We start from the raw sequence: 21,735 nt of genomic DNA, 5'->3' as shown, positions 1-21,735 counted from the left end.
AAGTAATAAAGAACAAGGTCTATGTCAGGCCCATCAAAATGGCTTACCCAAGCTGGGTCTTGCCCTAACGTAAAAGTAATACACTAGTTTGTTATTCAAAATTTAGCCTTATAGCCTATGCCAACTAGGATAAGATCAATCATTTTAATGGGGAAAAAAAATCAGTCTGAACATTCACTTAGCAATGTCATAAATAGATTTGATAGTCGGCACTCTATTTTGCCGAAATTTAAAGGTCAAAAGAGTAAAGATGAACTATTGTGTTGTGCAACACATTGCATGATTCATAGAATAATATTGTTCATAATTAGTGCTAAGCATAAAGTCTAATTATCACACCACTGACCTGGTTCTAAACGAACAATATGAGGCACTTCATGTCTTCCTGTCAAAGGAGGAAGATGGTTGGTCTTCCTCTGTCCCACAATCCCTTTCTCTTGCCTCTCTGTGCCTTTAACAGCAGTTATCATCCATGGTGAGGTTGGAAGCAGGGAAGGCTCATCCTCCATTGGTTGACCAAGAGATGGTGCAACTTGGCAAATCTTTGGCCTGGAGTTGCTGTTTCCCATGGTCCATTTATACTCCCAGCCAAGGTAAGTTATGTATCAAATATATATCAAAATATGTTTTTCAAGGAACCACATTAGTCTTAATTTCCTAAGCTGCTTACAAAGGTGTAATCCAGGCCTAATTTCTCACTCCATCTGAATGTTGTATCCAGGTTGAATCCGGAAGGTTAAGTTTTGACTTAACCTAAACAAAGAGTATTCCCCATCAGTGCTTCTTAAGCGTACAAACTGAAACTCTGGCTAAGTTGTGTTGTGAAATGGCAGGTGCGTGCCCCCCTCTCGCGCTTTATATTTCTTGGTTTTGGCGTAATGAGGTAAGTTTCCATGGTGACTGTCCCCACAGGTTGCTTTATAACTGTGTGTTAATGCTTGGACGGCGCTGAGAGGGCCTGTCTTACTGATTGCTCAGGCATGCGACCGCTCAGGGAGCCAGGCTTAATGATTGACAGAATTAGTGACAGTTTTCTGTTTGTCGGATTACAGCAGGTATAACTTGACTTTAGAGACCTAGCTGGCTTGCAATTATTACACAGCAATACTGTATAAGTTATGCCCATTCATAGTCAAATTTTGGTTTATAATGCCTGCTACGACCTCAGATATATCCACATCTTTATGACTATGACGAGTAAGACGGTGAAAAGAAGAATCTAGGTTAAAATACATTTTCAGAAAAAGCTTTGTATCTATTTGTTGGTTTTTATACGTATACCATTTCCACCAAAAGATTTTATTTTGAATTAAAATGATGTAGCCTAAAATGTCAAATAATGTCAAATGTCATCTTAAGTATATGTGAATGAACACACAAATTTCCCTAAACATACACTATATGACCAGAAGTATTTATAAATATGTATTTTTCAATGTAAATTGTTTGTTTTATGAATTTTATAAATTTTTGATTTGATCAAAAGTGACAGCAAAGTGTTGCAAAACATCTATACCAAAAAAAAAACTATTTCAAATAGATTTTGTTCTTTTGAACGTTCTATTCATCAAAGAATCCTGAAAAAAAAGGATCAGCATATCAAATCAGCATATTCAAATGATATAAAATAGAAAATATTTTTATTTTATAAGAATATATAATTATTTTAAATGTGAATAATATTTGTCTTTTTGATCCAATGAATTCAGTCTTGGTGAGCATAAGAGGCTTCTTTAAAAAAACATTTTAAATATCTTACCGACCCCAAACTTTTGAATGGAAGTATAGGTCATAAAGAATACTGCAAATCTTCCCGTTGAACTGTGTCAGCATATGGAGTGTTATCGGCACCTCCCAGGGTGAGCGAACTGGGCCCCATAATGTGGATTTAAAGACTTCCTCTGTTCTTTATATTCCTCCCCTCCTGTTACCCCTCTCTTCCTTTCTCTGCCTCATTTGATTTAATGGGCTTCTCCAACGCTCTGAAGATGTTCCTCCTGCCCACTCAGCTCACATCTCGTTACATTTCCAAGAAAGCAAGGTCGTTATATGTATTCGCACAGATCAGCTGTCACAGGACTGTGAAAGTGTCCCAGTGTGTTTATAGCAGTGAAAAATGAGGTAATGATGAGTATTCCTCAGTCAATCAGCATGTTTGTTTTCCTGAATATATCATGGTCAGAGCTGTGGCACAGTGAGCACTGGACGTTTTCAATCTCACGTTCACACAAACCTATAGAGCATTTATGCTCATTTAAAGGTACCTCAAATCTCCTCTCTCTTAGTTTTCTTGTACTAGGCAAAAGCCCTAAAAATCTACTGATACCACTCATCTGCTAAACTGATGTTTTGATTTACTGCACTCAGATTCAGAAACGAGATTTACAAAATTTACGAATTAAACAGTAATGGTATACAAAACTACTGACCATTGTCATGGGAAAAAAAGTATTATCTTGCTTGCAAATGAAGCTCAGAAGATGGAGTTCCAGAAGTCAAATAAGACTTTATTGGACAAAGCAACTGTCAGTCACCGCATCTGAATTTGTCTCTTGCCAGGGAGATATTGTTATACATTTTTCTTATCTGCTGTTTGGCAATGACCATGCAACTTAGTTTTTTGTGTGTGTAAGATTCACCCCAACTGTTTCCCACAGTTACAGTAAATCTTACTCCTCTCGTCTTTCTCTCTACTTGTGGAATCCTGCCTTTTCCAAGGACAATCAACCCTTTCCCGCAGAGACAAGATGCCTCCTAGAGACATATGTATTTCACACCTCTTAATAATAGTTTGATATGTTCTTTGGTCTTTCTGTTGTTTGATGGAAATCCCCTGACTTTACAATCACTGCTCAGTGCGCCACAAGACATTATCAGACGCATCTGACCTTTGTAATAATCATCTCTCACAGCTTCATAATACTGCTGCTACAATTGTTTATTTGATATTGATTAAAAATACTCTGACACCATTCATTATAAGTCTAAAAACAATGTACACTACTGTTCAAAATTTGGGGTCGATAAAATGTTTTTAAAAGAAGTCTCACATGATCCTCACATGGTCTTCAGTATCACATGATCCTTCAGAAATTATTCTAATACTGATTTGCAGCTCAAGAAATATTTCTTATTATTATCAACGTTAAACACAGTTGTGCTGCTTAATGTTTTGTGGAAACCATTTTTTAGAATGTTTTGATGAACAGAAAAGAACAGCATTTAATAAAAACAGATCAATTTAATGCATCATTGCTGAATAAAAGTATTAATTTCTTTTAAAATTTCTTTTACCTTTGAACTGTGTATTTTTATAAAAAAAAAATTATTGTCATTTTTTATTGCAATTCATTGCAAAATATTCAAATATATGTTGTTTGAAAGTATGGGGAGATCATTATGTAAATTACGATGCTTTCCGATTTCTGTCTCCATTCTAACAGCGACTTCTCTGATTGGTGGATCTCTTCAGGATTATGGGTAGTGTGGTTCTTCACCAGGAATTTATTTGGCTATTAAACACTGCCAAAAATATGTAAGATTACTTAACAAACTCAAATCTCTTGAAAAGTCTATTACACAGACAAGGCTTAAGCCATTCTTAGACTAAAATGCATGTTTGAGCTGTTTTAACTGAAAGCAACTTGCACAGACATGTCATTGTTTTGTCACAAGATGCACATCAGTAATGTTTTTCTAAGACACATTTATAAAAGCTACTTAAATGTCCTAATTGAACTAAGGCCTAATCCTGGCTTAATCTAATCCCGGTCTGTGAAACCAGGCCTATATGTATTTTATGTTAGAATATTGAATCAATTTCTTTTTGTATAATGTGACTGTCACACTATATGCCCATGTGTCCAAAATAACACCATGACAGGCAGTTTTCAAAGCAGATCTTTATTTTTGCGTTTTATTATAAAAGGAAAAGAAAGGCTTATTCATTAAAGCATAATATTTTTCTCCTACGTATATTACACTACTACATACAATGCAAATAATCTTCATATTTCATATACATATATATCTGATCTCTGAATGCATTCATGTGTACAGTGAGCCGAACTGGCCCTGACAGAGTCTATATTCATAGAATACATTCCATGGGGAGGGCTAGCGGAGGGGTGCATGGGTGCAGGGACGGCGTGCAGCGGGAAACCAAGTCTGAAAGTCCATTTCTATGGAATGGATGCGTATCTTCCCATAGAAACGCAGGGAAGAGAATGCTATATCCCTTCGGTGAAATAAAAAAAATACTGTCAGTAAATATCCCTGTTTTAGCGGGACAATTTTCTCAAGACACTCAAGCCTCCACTGTCATCTCTATTAAAGAGCAGGACAGCATGCTATAATCTTTCTGTTGTGGTTATTATTAAAGAAAATGCCTTCCTTCCTCTTCACTTTCTCTTTTGTCTTCTTTCCAAAACCTTGAAGGATCAGTTCACCCAAAAGAAAATGATCCCGTAATTTACTCACCCTCAAGCCACCTTAAAGGTCCTGTATTATGCCCCTTTTCACAAGATGTAAAATAAGTCTCTGATGTCCCCAGAGTGTGTATGTGAAGTTTCAGCTCAAAATACCCAACAGATCATTTTTTACAGCATGTTTAAATTGTCATTTTTTGGGGCTCAGAAAAACGCGCTGTTTTAGTGTGTGCCCTTTAAATGCAAATAAGCTGCTGCTGGACGACCCAGGGGGCGGAGCTTCATGAGCTCGCGCTCAGTCTGTCAGGACAATTTCATCTCACGGAATGATGATAATATCAGAAACTCTCAGTAACGGTGTTCATTTCGAGTCGGACAATAATGCCTACAGAGTCAGAGTGCTGTATAGAGATGAAACAGGTATAGTTTAGTAGTTTAATTACGGTTATTATAACGTATTTGTCATCTGCTTGCAGCTTGTATGTATCCATTATTTATTAATAGCCTACAAGTCTGCTGTTTCGGACCAGATCCGAATGATGATCAAACATATACTGATGAGTTTAATAAAGTTTATTGTACATCACACAAAAGATGAAGCGTCAGTTTTACTTCAGAAAATCACCGTAAGAGCTGAGTAAACACAGTAAGTTATAAGAAGTGCGCAAGTACATAAACGAATTTCGGTAGAGTTGAGGGAGCATTCCTGTGGGCGGAGGTTAGTCAAAAAACTGTTCTACTGACGTCATTAAAGAAGGAAGTAGAGGGATGTAGTCCAAACGGGCCGTTCGATGTAGGCGACTTCTGTTAAATAAAATATCTCGCTTGGCATTGAACTTTGAGCTTTATAATTTTACAGATATTATTTATACTCTAACAACAACATTACACACTAACTAAAGTTTGAAACATGGGATCACGAAGAACGGGACCTTTAAGTATATATGACTTTATTAATCTTTATTCCAAACACCATCGGTGTTATATATATAAAAAAAAAAATCCTGGCTTTTCCAAGCTTTATAATGGGAGTGAATGGTACTGTAGATTTTGAAGCCCAAAAAAGCACATCCATCCATCATAAAAGTAATCCATACAGCAGGGGGTTAATAAAGACCTTCTGAAGCAAAGAGATGCGTTTTTGTGAGAAAAATATCCATATTCATAACTTAACTTTATAAACTATAATCACTGGCATCCGGTAATGGCCGTATGCAAGTCGAGATCCGGCGGAAGAGTGACCTCTGACCCGACGCATGACGTAGGATGTAGGAGTATCATAAGTTTAGACGAACAAACGGCTGGGCAACAAACTCAAGCTCCTTCGACATTTCTCTTAAAAAATTCTCTTTTTAGACTTCTAATTCATGACAGGTGTTCGCATTCATCAATACGTCATGCGTCGGGTCAGAGGTCACTCTTCCGCCGGAAATCGACCCGTGTACGGCTGTTACTGGAAGCCAGTGATTATAGTTTATAAAGTGATAAATATGGATATTTTTCTTACAAAAACACATCGCTTTGCTTCAGATTACTTTTATGATGGATGGATTTGCTTTTTTGGGCTTCAATATCTAAGGTACCATTCACTCCCATTATAAAGCTGGGAAGAGCCAGGATATTACTGAATATTTTTTAATCTCTTCCATTCCAGACAGGGGATCCCCGAGCTCAGTGATTCAGGAAGTCCGTTTTAATATATTTTATATACATTTTTATTATCAACTCTTTTTGTTATTTTTATTTGTTATGCATGCTATTTTAAATTCGTATGCATCTGTTGGAAGTTATTTAGATTATTTTAATTACTTCTATAAAGCACTTTGAATTACAATTCTGTACGAAATGTGCTATATAAATAAACTAATAATACACAGTATCTCCGATTGTGTTTGGCTGAAAGAAGAAAGTCATATACTCCTTGTTTATGGAACAGTTTACCCCTCCATGTTAGATCTTGACGCATTTAAAACTCATTTAAAGACTCATCTCTTCTCTCTTGCATTCGATTGTAATAAAAAAAATTGTAATTTTTTTATACTTTGTTTTCTAATCTTAGATTATATGTGCTGGGCTGTATGTAAAGCACTTTGGCCAACGTGTGTTGTTTTTAAATGTGCTATATAAATAAATGTGATTGATTGATTGATTGACTCCTAGGAAGGCTTGAGGATGAGTAAATCATGGGCTACTTTTCAGTTTTGGGTGAACTAACCCTTTAAACACAATCAAACCATTCTCTCTTTTTTCTCTAAGGCTGTGACGTGTTGGATCAATGCTGATGTCTGGCTACTCATTCACAGGTCAAAGGTCATGCCATGGGGATGGATACGGCCCCGTTGGCTCTGCTCCGGCTGCGCGTGTGGACGCTGGATTCGGTGAGCTCCTCGCCGTGCTCCTCCGTCTTCTTGTCGGCCAGGGTGGTGAGGAAGCGAAGGGTGACGGTGTCCCACTCCTCGGGGAGCAGCAGCAGAAGGAAGCCCAGGCAGATGATGCAGGTGGCAGCCAGACGCACCACGCTGAAGATCACCTCATGCTTCAGCACGTCGATGGCTGAACAGTCAGAGGAAGAAAAACAGACAGTTTAAAAGTCATCTGCAAAAATCTACTCTTTGAATTCTAGTCAGTTTCATATGGTTTTGATCAACTTTTTAATAGCATTTAAATTTAATCTTAAAATCTAATTTAAAATGATGAATAGTTTCGACTTTAGATTGGGTACAGCAAAAGCATGAACAAATAATAAATGACTTGTAAAGATGTATAAACAGTAGAAGTCACCACAAACAAAGAATACAATACAACACAAACAAACAAACAAGTAATTACATATTCTCTTTACAGTTTTAATACATGTAAATGTACACCTTTAAAAAACTGTTTTATCTATATATGTCAATTAACTTTATTTTTGTTAAATATAGTGTCTTTTGAGGTTTCATAGTGTATATGACATATGAACTGACTTTGCTTTGTCATAACAAGGTAAAACATTTTTTTTTTTACATTTATAGAAACTTTTTGACCTCGACATAGTTCTCTATATGATATAATTTCCTATTTTATGCTTTTTTTTACCCCCTTGATGTTTATGCATATTGGTTGCACTACATTTGATTAGGTGGACTAAATTTTTTCAAATAAAATTTCTGGAAATCCTACTAGCTTTTTATAGTACAGTGTTTTGTTAGCAACTCCTATTAATTACTTAACTACATAAGAGTGAGTTTCTACAATTAAAATGTGAACTTGTGCCCACACTGTCTAAACAGTGTGTGAAACTTAATGACTCTAGCGAAGTCCTCTCTGCCACGCAACCAATTAACTCCAGTGAAATAAAATTCATTACCGTTAAGACATTTTCAGCATTAGTTGCTGATATTTTAGGGCGATTTCTCTTTAGATGAATAGTAATTGCCATCCAGTGCCAGTTTGCTGACTTCAAAATGCATGTGAACTTTTACAATTTGTGCTAATGAAGGCAAAAATCAAATCAAATTTATAGCCTCGGCTATGCAAATGTGAAATGGTTTATAACGATAAAATGTATCAATACATTCACATTTAGCACACAGTCAATCATAAGGAATGTAGCATACATAACAAATGAATCATACTATTTGCTGCAAGTGAATCATTCTGAACAAAAGCCACACACGATTAAACACACTGACCTTGAAAGACTGTTTTTAAAGACAAGCATCATCTTAAAGCATTTACTGTCGCCATGGCAAGCTCACCACCCATTTGTCATGGTGCAGGTGTTTGCTTTGAGTCAAGACAGTTATAATAGAGTTTCATATTTTGTTTTAGGGGAGGGTGAGAGATTTGCTCTGCTGTACTTCAAGGGCGATTCTCACAAAAGCCTGTCATAAAAACAATACTGTGCAAAAGTCTTTGGCACGTTAGTATTTTCACCAAAAAAAAAAAGGGTTTTAAGACAGCTGTAGTGTGTCAGTAGGAAATATCAGTTTACATTTCATCATATAAAGCGATCGAGTCTCTTCAGAAAATGTTGGACTAAACTGCTCAATTCTTATGGATTAGTTTTACGATCTCTTTATGAACTTTTTGAAGCGTCAAAGTGGTAGTTGCGTAGCTGTCAATGCATCTTCATTTGTGTTCTGAAGATGAACGAAAGTCTTACTGAGAGTAACAACATGAGAGTGAGTAAATGATGACGGAATTTTCATATCTGGATTCATATCTATGTATATGTGTGGTGTACAGCATAGACTCACGCACCTGCATTGCCTGGAACGCTGAGTAACGTCCCGATGGATATGAGAATAGGATATGTGAGTACCACTCCTACATTGACCAGGATGTTAAATACTACAACAGAGAGAGAGCGAGAGAGAAATAAGAAACAGGAACTTTATGTAATCGATTGTTTGGTTGTATAGAATTTTTTGTCATTCAGTCCTCTCCAAGTGGCTAAATACATAGAGAACATCACGTGATTTGAACAAGTGACAAAAGTTAATGGATATCATATTACCCTTAAAACACCCTAGAGCCACAGAGCTCCGGTTCAGCTCAAATATACAGTAAATATAAGTGGATCTGTTACTATCAAGCTTTACACATCTGATGCAGCACATATTGGATATCAAAGAAATGCTACTTCGAGGTGTAAACTGATGATTCTAACCTGATTTATCTTGCTTACTATGCACTTAAAGCACTCTTGTAAGTGTACTTAAGGGTTGTATTTGATCTACTACAACACTAACTCACATCTGAACATGCCGTGATCAAGTGGTAAAACATCAGCAGGATTTAACGCCAGTAAATGTATACAAACTTGTATATAAAACTAAAAGTTGGCATGAAATGGATGTTGCGATAGGCTTTTTTTGCCTTATGTATATCCCTACATATATCCGAGATAAACAGCTTCTCGAATAAGAAAAAGTGCAGGATGGGTCCTGATTTTGTCCATCAGGAATTGATTGGATGGTTGTGGTTTGCTATTGGTGGATCTCATGTGACTGACAGGTTGTCCCACCATCATGTTGTCAAAATGATCCCATTCACACGGATCCGCGGAAATGACTAAAAACACCATCTTATGCTGCCAGGCCAGTAGATGGCGATGTCACTTTGTAAATAAACACTGTGCTTCTATAGACTAAACACGTAATATGCATGTGCATGATGTCACCGTTTTCACAAATTTGCGTTTTTCAAGTTTACACGGAGACGATAATGGTATAGTTTTCAAAGACTTGCACTTTGAAACCTGTTTAAACGGCCAAAATGCATAATGTTACCTCGCATGTTATGTTTGGCAACCGTTCTTCTAACTCAAATTGATGGAGTGTGTAGCTTTTAATTTCTTAAACAAACATCTAGTAAGACACATCATGGCCATATTCCAGGATGACAAATGTCAAGATTGGCTCAATCTTGTCAAATCAGGCTCAAATTGTGAAAGAATGGTTGTGAGGAGCATGAAGAGTCTTTGGGATGTTCTGGAGATCAGAGCGCTGGACTCTTGCATTGTCAATACAAGATCTTGACCAAAAATGATGCACCTCTTGATGGAAATAAATGTTGTGATGTAATTTCCATCAAGAGGTGCATCGCTTTTTGGTCAAGATCTTGTATTGACAAATAAAAACCACAAATATTTAATTTGATTATTGTAGATTACATATGTATTGTACAATGGACAATGTATTGTTACAATGTATAATTGCAGGTTAAATCTTGCTAAGATAAGATTGGTCAGTGATGTGTTTTTTTTGTTGGGACTTGATTATTTCCATAATTCCATGTTACCTAGCCAAAGGCTGGCCACGCCACAGAGGTAACCCCAGGGCAAAGACGAGAGGGAACCCCAGTGCTCCACTTTGGTGAAGTACAGGATAAGGGGAACACAGGAGATGAAGATAAGATTGAAAAAGCCCATCGTGGAGAAGAAATGAGCAGCCTCTCCCAAATTGGCACTGCCGAGGAACATCTTAAACAGCACCTGGGTGATACAAAGAGGTTTTGCAGTAAAAGCTATCAATACTAAAGGAGTCTTAATGCTCGTCAAGGGTCTTCTGGGAATCAGTATTTTCAGCTGAGCAGGAAAACTATCTGGACTGACCTTGTAGAGAGCAGAAGTGGAGGCGGAGCCGACTGCCAAGGCCACACCCATAAAGGAATCCCCATGGAAACCATCAGCATACGCCATCATCACGATGCCTGTGATAGCCATAATGGCAGCCACAATCTAAAAGGAAAGATTACAAAGATATTATTAATCAATAAAGCCTTCAAAAAACAATTGAGGTTTATACTAAAATAAACACCAGTGCACTCCAGGGTACCATTTTGATTTGCACATGCCAGTTTCATATTTGACTTGGATAGCTAAAAGTATAAAAATGTTTTCTTGGAGTAATTAGCCTGAAATCCAGATATAAAACATCAAGTCCAATGAAAGTCAAGAATTCAGACATACTGTGAGCATAACAATAGCTTCTGGCAAAGGAGAGCTTTTTTGTACTTGAACGAGAATAGATTCTCATTGACTCACCATTTGTATCTGTTATCTGTTAAAAATCACTTGTCCCTTCTCTATAATTGTCAAGCTCCAATTCATGAATCATTTAATTTATCAACAGGTAGTGCTTCTAATGCAACTCATTTCAGCTCACTCACTGGAATAATGGCGATTCATTCATACATCCAAATTATTGTGAGTATATGTAAAGGATAATGTAAAATCAGCCAGTCACTGTCACAAAATAAACCCTGACAGGGTGACCAGTCAGGACCCCAATGCAAAGCACATGTGACTCAAAAGGGTTTATTTTGTGATAAAGCCGATCCTGCTAATTAAATGGCTACTCACCAAATAAAGTACAAATCAGTTTCTGCCAATCTCATGTTAATCTTGAGTACCTATAGAGTAGTAATGCATCCTTCATATCTCTGAAGAGTCTTTAGTTTTATCAGATTTATAAAAGACAGATACACTGTACCAAGTCTTTCCGAAAACAGCGGTGCCGACGGCTTCCGTAACCCAAACTTGCATGTTGATGGGCGTTGATGTGTGTGTGCACGCACACTTCCAGGAGAAGTGCCCATTCAAGCACTTCCGCCCTTTATGACGTCATACAGGGTCATACTCGAAAAAAACGTTCTGAATCTTGAAGGAGTGTATTTGGCACAGAAATACCTCATCATACGTCCAACTTGTTTTTTGTTGTTTAGCCAACTCTTTAACAGTGTAAATAAGTCAGAATGCATGAAATAGCATTAGACATCCCCTTTAAAAGCAGTTAAGAAAAGAGCTGAGCTGAATTTGTGCCATCTAGTGGTTTAAAATAGAATAAAGTCAAATGCGCCTTTTACCCCGGTGCGCCTTTAACCCCATTTATTTAGCCTATTTATTTATTGAAATAAGAATAAAAACCAAATGACTATATTCAGGCAAATTGAAGAATTAAAAGGCAAGAATTTAGAGGTTATCCCATTCAGTTCCTGAAATACAAATAAATATGTCTATGTAAACATTATAGCGCCCTCTATGGCCAACTCTCATCAATTTTGGTATAGAAGTTCTTGTGGACACCCTCTTGTATACAAAATATCATGATGAATCGCCATTCCCATTGAAAAAATAGTCCGCTGAATTTTGATTGGCTTTTTGGAGGACATTTTATTATTTTATGATTTTGTCTGAATTTTGAAGCATTTTAACCAAACACATTTCTTGCCAAATTTCAACTTCCTTGATTGCTGAGGTAGAACAGTTGCTGAGGTAAAAATTGTGTCGATGCTTAGACCGCTAATTAGTAAATAGACATGAAATTCTGCAACTAGCTGAGTAATAGTCAGGTTTATTCCACCTACCCGCACACCCATGAAACGATCTTTGAGGACAATCCACGACAAGAGGAAGACGAAGGCCTTGTGGCAGCAGTAGAGCGCCGAGACGTCAGTGGCGGTCAGTTTTCTCAGTGCTAACAGGTACAGGTAGTTAGTCAGCGTCCACAAGATGGAGAAAGGCGCCGTTCTCTTCAGCAACACCTTCAGAGACATTCCATCCTCTCCAAACAACCGACTACATTCCCTACATCATGAAATGAGAGGAAAATGTTTAGCTTACTTTGATAATGCTGCACATGGCAACCTTAAATATGCAGAAATACAAATGAACCGAACTCCAGGTCTATGGCATAAAGACTAATACATTACTAGCAAAAAGGGGTTAAAATACAAACATTACATTATAAACCTAAAAACAACTGATTGCTTACTAATTTGCAGAAATTAAAACAACTAAATTAAAAATGATTTGCAGAAATTAAAACGGCTAAATTAAAAATGATAACAAGACTCGCTTGTTGTCAGAATATGCTAAAATACTCGCGGGACATTCTAACATTTACAGACAAGGATATAACCATAAAATGCAAGTTATGTGCCGAGGAAAACATTAAACGTCACATGCATCTGTCAAAGCATGACAGGGCAAGATGCGTTAAACGTTTATGCTTTTGTTTGAAGCACTTACAGTAGCCTATATGCGTTTTGTCCATAAAATTGGGTTATTCAGTATTCACTACTGTAAAGCGATGTGACTGGTTGATGGTTTCCTGGGAACAGCACGCAGATATGGCTAATTCGTTGTTGATTATTTTCATTGATGATAATAATAGATTTTATCGATTAGTTGTTGCAGCCATACATTTTTGTATGAATCAAATCATACAATTCATACAAAATCACCCACTTGTAAAATATTTACGTTTTGGCGCTAGTCACTTTTTACATGGAATTACAATCAAAAGGAGACTGAGATTTTCTAACTTCAAAAAGGATCCAAAAAGATCATAAAAGTATCATTAAAGTGCTCCATATAACTTGTGGTCACTTTAGTTTAGGGTCTAATTCTCACTATTAACTACGACTTTTGCCTAAATAAATTCCTAATTACTGCTTATTAATAGTTAGTAAGGTTGTTAAGTTTAGGAATTGGGTAGGATTAGGGATGTAGAATATGGTCATGCAGAATAAAGCATTAATATATGCTTTATAAGTACTAATAAACAGCCAATATCCTAGTAATATTATGAATGCTAATAAACAACTAGTTAATAGCGAGAATTGGACCCTAAACTAAAGTGTTACTCTTGTTGCTGTATTCCAAATCTTTTAAAGAATAAACAGAAATGTCATTAATTATTCACTGAAAATCTTGACTCAAATATAAGAGAAGTAGAGATTTGTCTAAACTGTTTTTTGAGCAGACTTTTTTCAATGAACTGGACTGAATTGTTTCTACTAAGCCTTGCTTTAGGGCAGGGATGGGCAACTCTGGTCCTGGAGTGTCATTGTCCTGCAGAGTTTAGCTCCATCCCCAATCATACATACCTAAAAGTTTAACCAAAATCTTCAGGAGAACTAGAAAATTGCAATCAGATGTGTTAGGCTAGGCCTATAGAACTAAACTGCAGGACAGTGCAGAGTTTCCCATACCTGCCCTAAGGGAACTGTCTCTTTAATAGGTGTACAGTTAAGTTGCCTGTCAGCTTCTATTGTACTTCCTACCCAAACGTGCTTTCATTCATTGAGACTTCACCTAAATTTCTGAATGGGCGTCTGTTTTTCTCTGGTAGTGGCCACGTGCCCAGAGTAGTAGAGCGGGAAGAAGAGAATGTTCCAGTTGGTGCTGAACCATGTGATGAAAAAGGGACAGGAGAAGGACTTGAACGTGAGCTGAACCACTTGTGTGGTGCCGACCCAGGACGAGGAGATGCACAGCACCACCAGTAAGCCTCCCAGCACCTTGAGCACTGTGTTGGCGCAGGTCTGATATGCGGTGGCTTCTCCACTGGTTTCACTGCCTGGAGTCTCTGCGTGTGATTCTGAGCCCTCCTCTCCTGCAACACAGAGATCAGTATTGCACCATTACAGCACACATTATACATCCTTGCCTCATTATATCCCTGGTAATAAATCTGGATTATGAAATCCCTTGTGTTTTATATTTTCTCTGCAGCTCCAACTGTGCTTAACATAGTCCATTCACGGAACATTCCCACCAATGTTTTGTGAAGGGTATTTAAATGTTAAAATAAAACGTTCTTAAACTAACATTTATAGAACGTTCTTATAACATCAATATTTTATATGCGTTCTCATGATGCTGAGAGAAAACATTCTTAGGAACGTCTTTATGATGTTATTTTTACTTGATGAGCGTTCTCATACCGCTGAGAGAAAACATTCTTAGAACAACATTCCTTATGATATTAATATTTGCTGAATGTTAACATTAACGTTCTTAGATTGTTACAAATAAACATTCAAAGAATGTTATATTCGGAGAACGAAAAGTTAGGAGAACGTTGTACTAACATTATCATAACCTTTTAAATAACATTCTAATTACAACCAGAACACTGGATATTTTAACATTTTAGAAACATTGCAATTCACTCTTCCTAGAATGTATTTAGAACATAGATTTGTCAGCTGGTTTCAGCTTTTAAATGTTTTAAGTGTTGTTGTTTTTATACACGTGACTTTTCCCATAAATGTAACATTTAAAAGTGTACTAAGTAATTAAATGGGTTGCACTTTATTTTACAGTACCTGTACTTACAGTGTACTTACCTGAAAAAATACTGGGTAATATAAGATAACAATATGGCTTAAGGTTAGGTTTAAGGTAAGTTCAGGGTTAGTACTTAGTTATTACCCAGTTATTTTAATAGCTATAATAAGTACATAGTATGTACATGGGAAACAGGATTGTAAAATAAAGCGCTACCATTAAATGTTTTGTGGGTGTCTCAAGAATGTACTTGGCTGGTGATAAGAAAGTATAGACTTTGGAGCGTGATGTAAATCAGGGTTCGAGGACATAAGATCATAAAATTGTGCCTACATTCAACAGACCCCCTTGTTTGCATTGACATATGAATGTTAGCATGCTACCTGAATTCATTACCTTAAAATGCATTATTATGAAAAGTTTAGTCGTAATTTTGTTACGTGGGATCTGAACCCTGGTCCCTTTGCACAATGTGAGCTGTGCTTCATACATCGCTACACTATTAACAATAGACGCTGGACCATTCTTTCCACAAAATTTGTGACCGCAACTTTACACATATAAAAAGAAGTAGGCTACTAATGTGAGTCCTCATGCAAGTCTACATCAAATTACAGTTGTTTACAATCACTAACAAACATTTCTCAATACTTATAGTAGGTAATTTTCACACATTTCTCCTAACCAACTTTCAACTTGGCACAGCAGTAAATTTCTAATTCAATATGCACTAAAACTGCCAAAACATATCATACATGTCTCAAATCAAGTCATTCTTCCATAACACTGGCAAAGGTTGTCAACCAACAAACACACTTCGTCACTCATAAAACATTGAGCTAAAAACACTAACAATAGGTAGCATTATACGTTTTCTTTTGTAAAATTTCTTCACGAAACAAGAATGACACTCTCTGCTGCTTATAATTCACTGCAGTATATTTCACATGATCCATTAATTACAGTACAAAATTATTCCTAAGTTTTCCCCTTTTGTATAGGCTAAATGGTTCTGAAATTGACAGACTAACACAGGTGTTCAGCTAAATCTAATCGTTTTGACAGTGTTTCATTTTTTAGATTTAGAATATATTTGTATATGGATTTTTGTATATGTAAATTTCTGGATTATTTTGTATTATGTTAGGTTTTGAACTTAAGTTTAACAGTTTCATAAATGTGTGCAAATTGGCCTGTAGGTACACAGTTTTGGTGATGTTTGTGTTTGAGTGAGAAAATAATTAATGTAATTTCAATTTAAGAGATGTCATTGAATGCATTTTGTGCCAAAGCAATGATAAATTATCCAGTTTTGCTGACATTCACTGCTGTTGTGATCACTGTGTGAAGAGTTTTGAAAAAGTGACCTAACAAATGAGAAATGGGTCCTCAATGATTGTTAAAAAAACTCTTTTTGCACACTTTTAGAGTCTGAAAATCTCCCATTAGGCTTATAGAATATTCAGTATTCAAAATCATCTCTCTAATACTGAATTGTGATTGGACGTTTCTTCATCTCTCCCTTGATCGACTATATGTTCGAGTTTACTTTGTTTCTCACTATGCTTTGCCAAAAACCTGAAAACTATTCCTTTGTTATGGCAGGAAATGCAAATATAGTTAAAGTTTGTTGTACTTTCTTTCTTCTTTCTGGTCTTACCTGCATTATAGCGACAGTGTTCTGTTCTGTCTTTTACTTGGCCAAATTTTGGAACACAGGACAGGCTATTTTTAGACGGGGTTAGGGAATGCTAATTATGTGCTTTGTTGATGTGATTTATTCATGAGAAATTCACCAACACTTCCTCGTGCAGCTGCCCCTGATGTTTCTCTGTGGTTCGTACGGATGTATTGATCAGACGCTGTCAGTGTCAGTTACCTGCAGGTGAAGCACTAATGCTGGACAGCGTTTAAAATCTGCCTACGTCGCACAGTCAAGCTCTGTCGAAAATAGCTTCACAGGGTCATGGAGAAGCACAGAGACCATTCACTTATAGTGGGATATACATAGAAACTCGACACCACAGGGCGCCCACAGAAACATCGGCCAATCAGAAAACATCCCGTCTGTCATCAGTCATGACCTCCTTCATAGAAGCTGTACTGACAACATTACACCTCATGCTGAAGGATTTTTGTCAGTAAACAGACGGACAGATACTATTTTGCAAACATTAATGTTGCTTTTGAATGTTCTTCTTACACCCCTAATAGATAGATAGATAGATAGATGGATGGATGGATGGATGGATGGATGGATGGAGAGAGAGAGGGAGAGAGAGAGAGAGAGAGAGAGAGTAGTGGTGAATGGGAGATGATGGGATATTGAATAGAGGGGAAGAGCGCTAGTATCACACAGCCAAAATCTGCTGTAGACTCAGAGTGATCAATTTACACCAGACCAGGAATAAAAGATGACATGCGCTGGCCCATGGTCACTAGCTTGCAGTGTGCTGGGTCAGCAAGAATGTCTACACACACACACACACAAAGCCACTTTGTTGTTGTGATCGTGCTGTCAAGCCATGGATCTCACCCTGATTGAAATACAGGGGAAAAGCATTAATTACTGATCTTTCATAAGTATTAGATTAATGTGTTTGTCATTGACATAAAATGTTCAAAAAGAAATAAAAAATGGCATTCATAGATACAATGACTCGAGTACCGCAACAAATCACGGTCATGTGACGCAACATGCAGAGGCATGCAAAAAAAAGAACAAAACAGGAAATGCCATCATGACCCTCACGTGCGTGTGCTCTATGGCCCTGTCCCAAATGGCACACTTCATATGCACTTACAGTCTTGTGGACTTACAATGGCTGCCGCGTGCGCATGACCATTAAGTCCATTAGACCGTAGGGTGTCCCATTTATCATTTTAGGTTTCAGAAGGGTGCTCGCGACAGTCTCCTAAAATATGAGATAATTCGATCTTTTATGACAAGGCAAGTTAGTTCAGCCTAACAAAATATCATGTGATGTGACTCCCTAAAATGTAATGACATTCTTTGAATAACATTTCATGACATTTCATGAAATAAAAAAAACATTGAAAAGAGATTTTTTTTCATACAAAAGTTTTATAATAATACATATAAGACTATAATATACATAAACATTAGTTAAAATTTGTGTTCTAACTCTAAAAAGGCTAGACATATTCAAACTGATGGTATAAAGTACTTCCATGTGGTCGTTCTGTTGGCTTATATGGCAGTATTCTGATTGACAGCATTAGGGAAAAGCACTAGCTCAAGTCCTTGGATACTTCCATGAACGTAAACAAGACACTGACCCCATTTTGCATTATTGATTGTCATATGCCTCAACCTTCCAGACATAAAGGGATATAAATTCAACAGTGTTTAAAAAGCCTATATGAAATCCTGCAACACGCCAACATTCTGTTCAGGGAGAAGCCACACAACTGCATTAATATATACTTCAGATAAGAGCACCTTTGTCCTGTCTGATGATGAGCGATTCCAGATGTTTGCTGACATAGTTGCATCTAAACAACAACTCAACTCAAATTATGTCATTTTTTAAAGGGAAAAAAACCCATACCTGACAATTTTCTAGGCATATTTTGGGCTGAAAAAAGGGCTCCCACAGTGTGCACCCACACTGACAGACTTTTTATATCCTGCGGATAGCTTGACTGGATAGCTTAACAACCTGCAGAAACCAACAATACCAGGGAACCGCAGGTCCAAGATGCGGAGGCACAGAAATGTCACATCAATGGTAAATCCTTGGTTTACCGCCCCTACATATTTACACAGCACTGCACAAAATGCTATTGTTATTTTACAGCTATTTTAAAGATTCAAAAGCCTAATTTTACAACAAGGCATTTGGTGGAGGGATTGCTAATATACACTGACTTATGATGAGCAGTTTAGCTATTTTTCAATTATTACTTTATTAGTTCATACTTTTAAAAGGAACAGGAATCGTTTACACCCAAATAATTTAAATTTTGACTTGATTTTTTCACCCTCATGTCAGTACAAAAAATTAACCACAATAAAAGGGATAGTTTACCCAAAAAGGAAAATTCTGTCATTAATTACTCACCCTCATGTCGTTTTTAAACCTGTAAGACTTTCGTTAAGACTTTCGACAAATTAAGATCTTTTTGATGAAATATGAGAGCTTTCTGTTCCTCCATTGACAGCTACGCAACTACTACGTTGATGCTTCAAAAAGTTCATAAAGAGATCGTAAAATTAATCCATATGATTCAAGTGGTTAAGTCCAAACTTTTCTGAAGAGACACGATCGCTATATATGACGAACAGATTGAATTTAGGCTTCTATTCACATATAAACATTGAGAACAACCCTCATTGGTTCTTGCTGAAGCTCAAACGTGCTGCGTAACACATGAGAATGAACCTCATTGGTTCTCACATGTCAAGCAAACATGCTTGAGCTTCCATTTACCAAAACTGATGGTTGAGTTGATGAATGTTTATATGTAGGGATGCACCGATACCGATACCAGTACTCGGGTGTCGGTCCAATACTGTGCTCATGTACTCGTACTCGTAAAATTACCCCAATACAACCGCACCCGATACCATTTTCTCCTTCTTTCCACAAGCGCTTGCGCTCCCGTGGCGTCTGTCGTTGCTATGCAACCATGAACATAGGCACGCCTGGAAAAACGAGCGTGCCGCACCAAGTTGCTTCTATTATGAGCACGCTTACCGTGTGCCTACATCTGAAATAACGAATTTGCACAAGCAAAAAATGCGATATGTGAACGGCCCCTTATGGCAACGAGACATTAGCCGGTAGCAGGTAGTCGGAGGAGGAGTAATGTCAGCCGTTTGGAGATATTTTAAGATAAGCGATGATGATAAAAGTAGAGAAGACTGCAAACTATGCTCTGCTAAATTGTCAAGAGGACGGGTGACGGGTGAGAAATAGCTCCTTTAACACAAGCAATTTGATTATGCAAGTTGTCTATTTACTTTGTAACAGTCAGAAAGTGAAAAACATCTGATGAAAATAAAACATTGTTAGAAGACCTGTATGGTATTATTAAGTTCTCATATCGGTATTTGGTATCGGCTAGTACCCAAATGTAAGTCCTTGGTCTGAAAAAATGTGGTATCTGTGCATTTATATTAGCCTGGGAAAACCCAGACAACTTCCGGCAAATTCAGATTTGCTCTGCAAGTAGTCTGGCAAAGAGCTCATTCAAGCCCATTTCTAATCCGTCGAAATCGAGGCACCAATCAGAAACGTTGAGGCGGGCTTTACACAATGACGATTGCTCTGATTGGTTTTAGGTCTATCCAATTGCGCCCAGAGGCATTTGAGCGACGTCCGTTCAACTTTTAAATGCATTATTATATTCAAATTGCAAACACATGAGGACAGTCTCCATAAAAGACCCACTGGCAGATGAACATGCTACTACATTTCTCTCCGAAACGGTAGGGAATTAAATTAGATTTAATAGAGGATTTTAACTGTGACACGATGATTGACAGGGCAGTTTACGTGACAGGATGCACGCGACAGATCCGTCCGATAAAGATGACGAAGTAGTATGTCCTAAAGCTTGCCTACTTTTTTGCTACACATTCAAAAGTAAATATCTTTTCTTCACAAAAAGAGTACATACTTTTATGGCGTAGTGTAACTTAGGAAAATTGGGACGCAGCATATGGCTTTACACGATGACGATCGCTCTGATTGGTTTTAGGTCTATCCAACTGCGCCCAGAGGCATTTGAGCGACGTCCGAAATGATTTGTCTATGGAGCTTTGCCAGACCATAACTCAGTTACTACTGAGAATGGTCTGGTTTTAACCAGGCTACATTTATATGTGAATAAAAGCCTAAATTAAATCTGTTCATCATGTCCATGGAGGGACAGAAAGTTCTCATATTTCATCAAAAAGATGGTTTGGAACGACATGAGGGTTAATAATTAATGACAGAATTTTCATTTTTGGGTGAACTATCTCTAAATCTGAACCTGTAGAAGTAGTAGGATTAGTCAGAAGCTTTAATTTATAGGCATTTATTGAAATTAATAAAAATCAATTAGCAATTAGCTTGTCTGAGAGCAATCCAGTATGTACCAAAATTTGGATAACAAAATCTTTATAACATCAGTTATTATTGTAAATTGAGCTACTACTTCATATTTATAACGGCACAACCAGGAAGTTTTAAAACCTGCAACCAGAAACATCTCAATCCCATAATGCAACTGTGCTGCATGCTATATGTGGCCTCAACCACAGTCAACACCAAAACACAACTGAAAAGTCATTAGACATCCTAATGGACTCTTCTGTGGTAAAACCACATCTTTAGAACAGTATCCCTGAGGATTGGACTGTTTATTTAACGCTTAACCAAACACAAGCACACAGGCAAGAAACAGCATGATTCACACAATCTGAAGCACAAACACATTTTCAGTGAAACACATACAATTACAGAAATTCTATACAGCATAAACGTAGATTAACAATGAAAACAAACACCGAAAGTACATTATCACTGCTGGCTAATGCCTCCTGTTTGTCCCTTTATAGCCTAACGGTATTTATGAAGAGATAACATGAACTAACATGAACAATTGTATTTTTATTAAATAACATTGACAAAGATTATAAAATGTTGTAAAAAAAAAAGAGAAGCTTACTGTTAAAGTTGGTTAATCCATTAACTAATGTTAACAAATGAGACCTTATTGTAAAGTGTTACT

The 21,735-nt window shown here is 37.0% G+C and overlaps 1 protein-coding gene across 3 annotated transcripts in view; it reads right to left on the bottom strand.

Annotated features, from left to right (window-relative positions):
* Nucleotides 1-5,994: 5,994 nt before the first annotated feature.
* The window catches only part of slc35f4 (solute carrier family 35 member F4), a 31,468-nt gene continuing 15,727 nt past the window's right edge, over nucleotides 5,995-21,735 (bottom strand). For 2 of the 3 annotated variants that reach the window (XM_084096008.1, XM_084096009.1), the window contains exons 2-7: nucleotides 14,014-14,314; nucleotides 12,282-12,501; nucleotides 10,528-10,653; nucleotides 10,215-10,407; nucleotides 8,673-8,762; nucleotides 5,995-6,980 (exon numbers count right to left, since the gene is read on the bottom strand). In XM_084096008.1, the coding sequence (XP_083952134.1) occupies nucleotides 6,739-6,980; nucleotides 8,673-8,762; nucleotides 10,215-10,407; nucleotides 10,528-10,653; nucleotides 12,282-12,501; nucleotides 14,014-14,314 (1,172 nt within the window). In that variant the 3' untranslated portion in view covers nucleotides 5,995-6,738. Of the gene's footprint in view, nucleotides 6,981-8,672; nucleotides 8,763-10,214; nucleotides 10,654-12,281; nucleotides 12,502-14,013; nucleotides 14,315-21,735 lie in introns of all 3 variants that reach the window. The other variant, XM_084096007.1, reaches the window with a different exon arrangement.

This window comes from Abramis brama, assembly GCF_963993115.1.
Source record: "Abramis brama genome assembly, chromosome: 21".
In the NCBI taxonomy this organism is placed as follows: domain Eukaryota; kingdom Metazoa; phylum Chordata; class Actinopteri; order Cypriniformes; family Leuciscidae; genus Abramis; species Abramis brama.
Note: the sequence above shows the minus strand (reverse complement) of the source record. Positions and strands in the feature narration are given on the sequence as shown.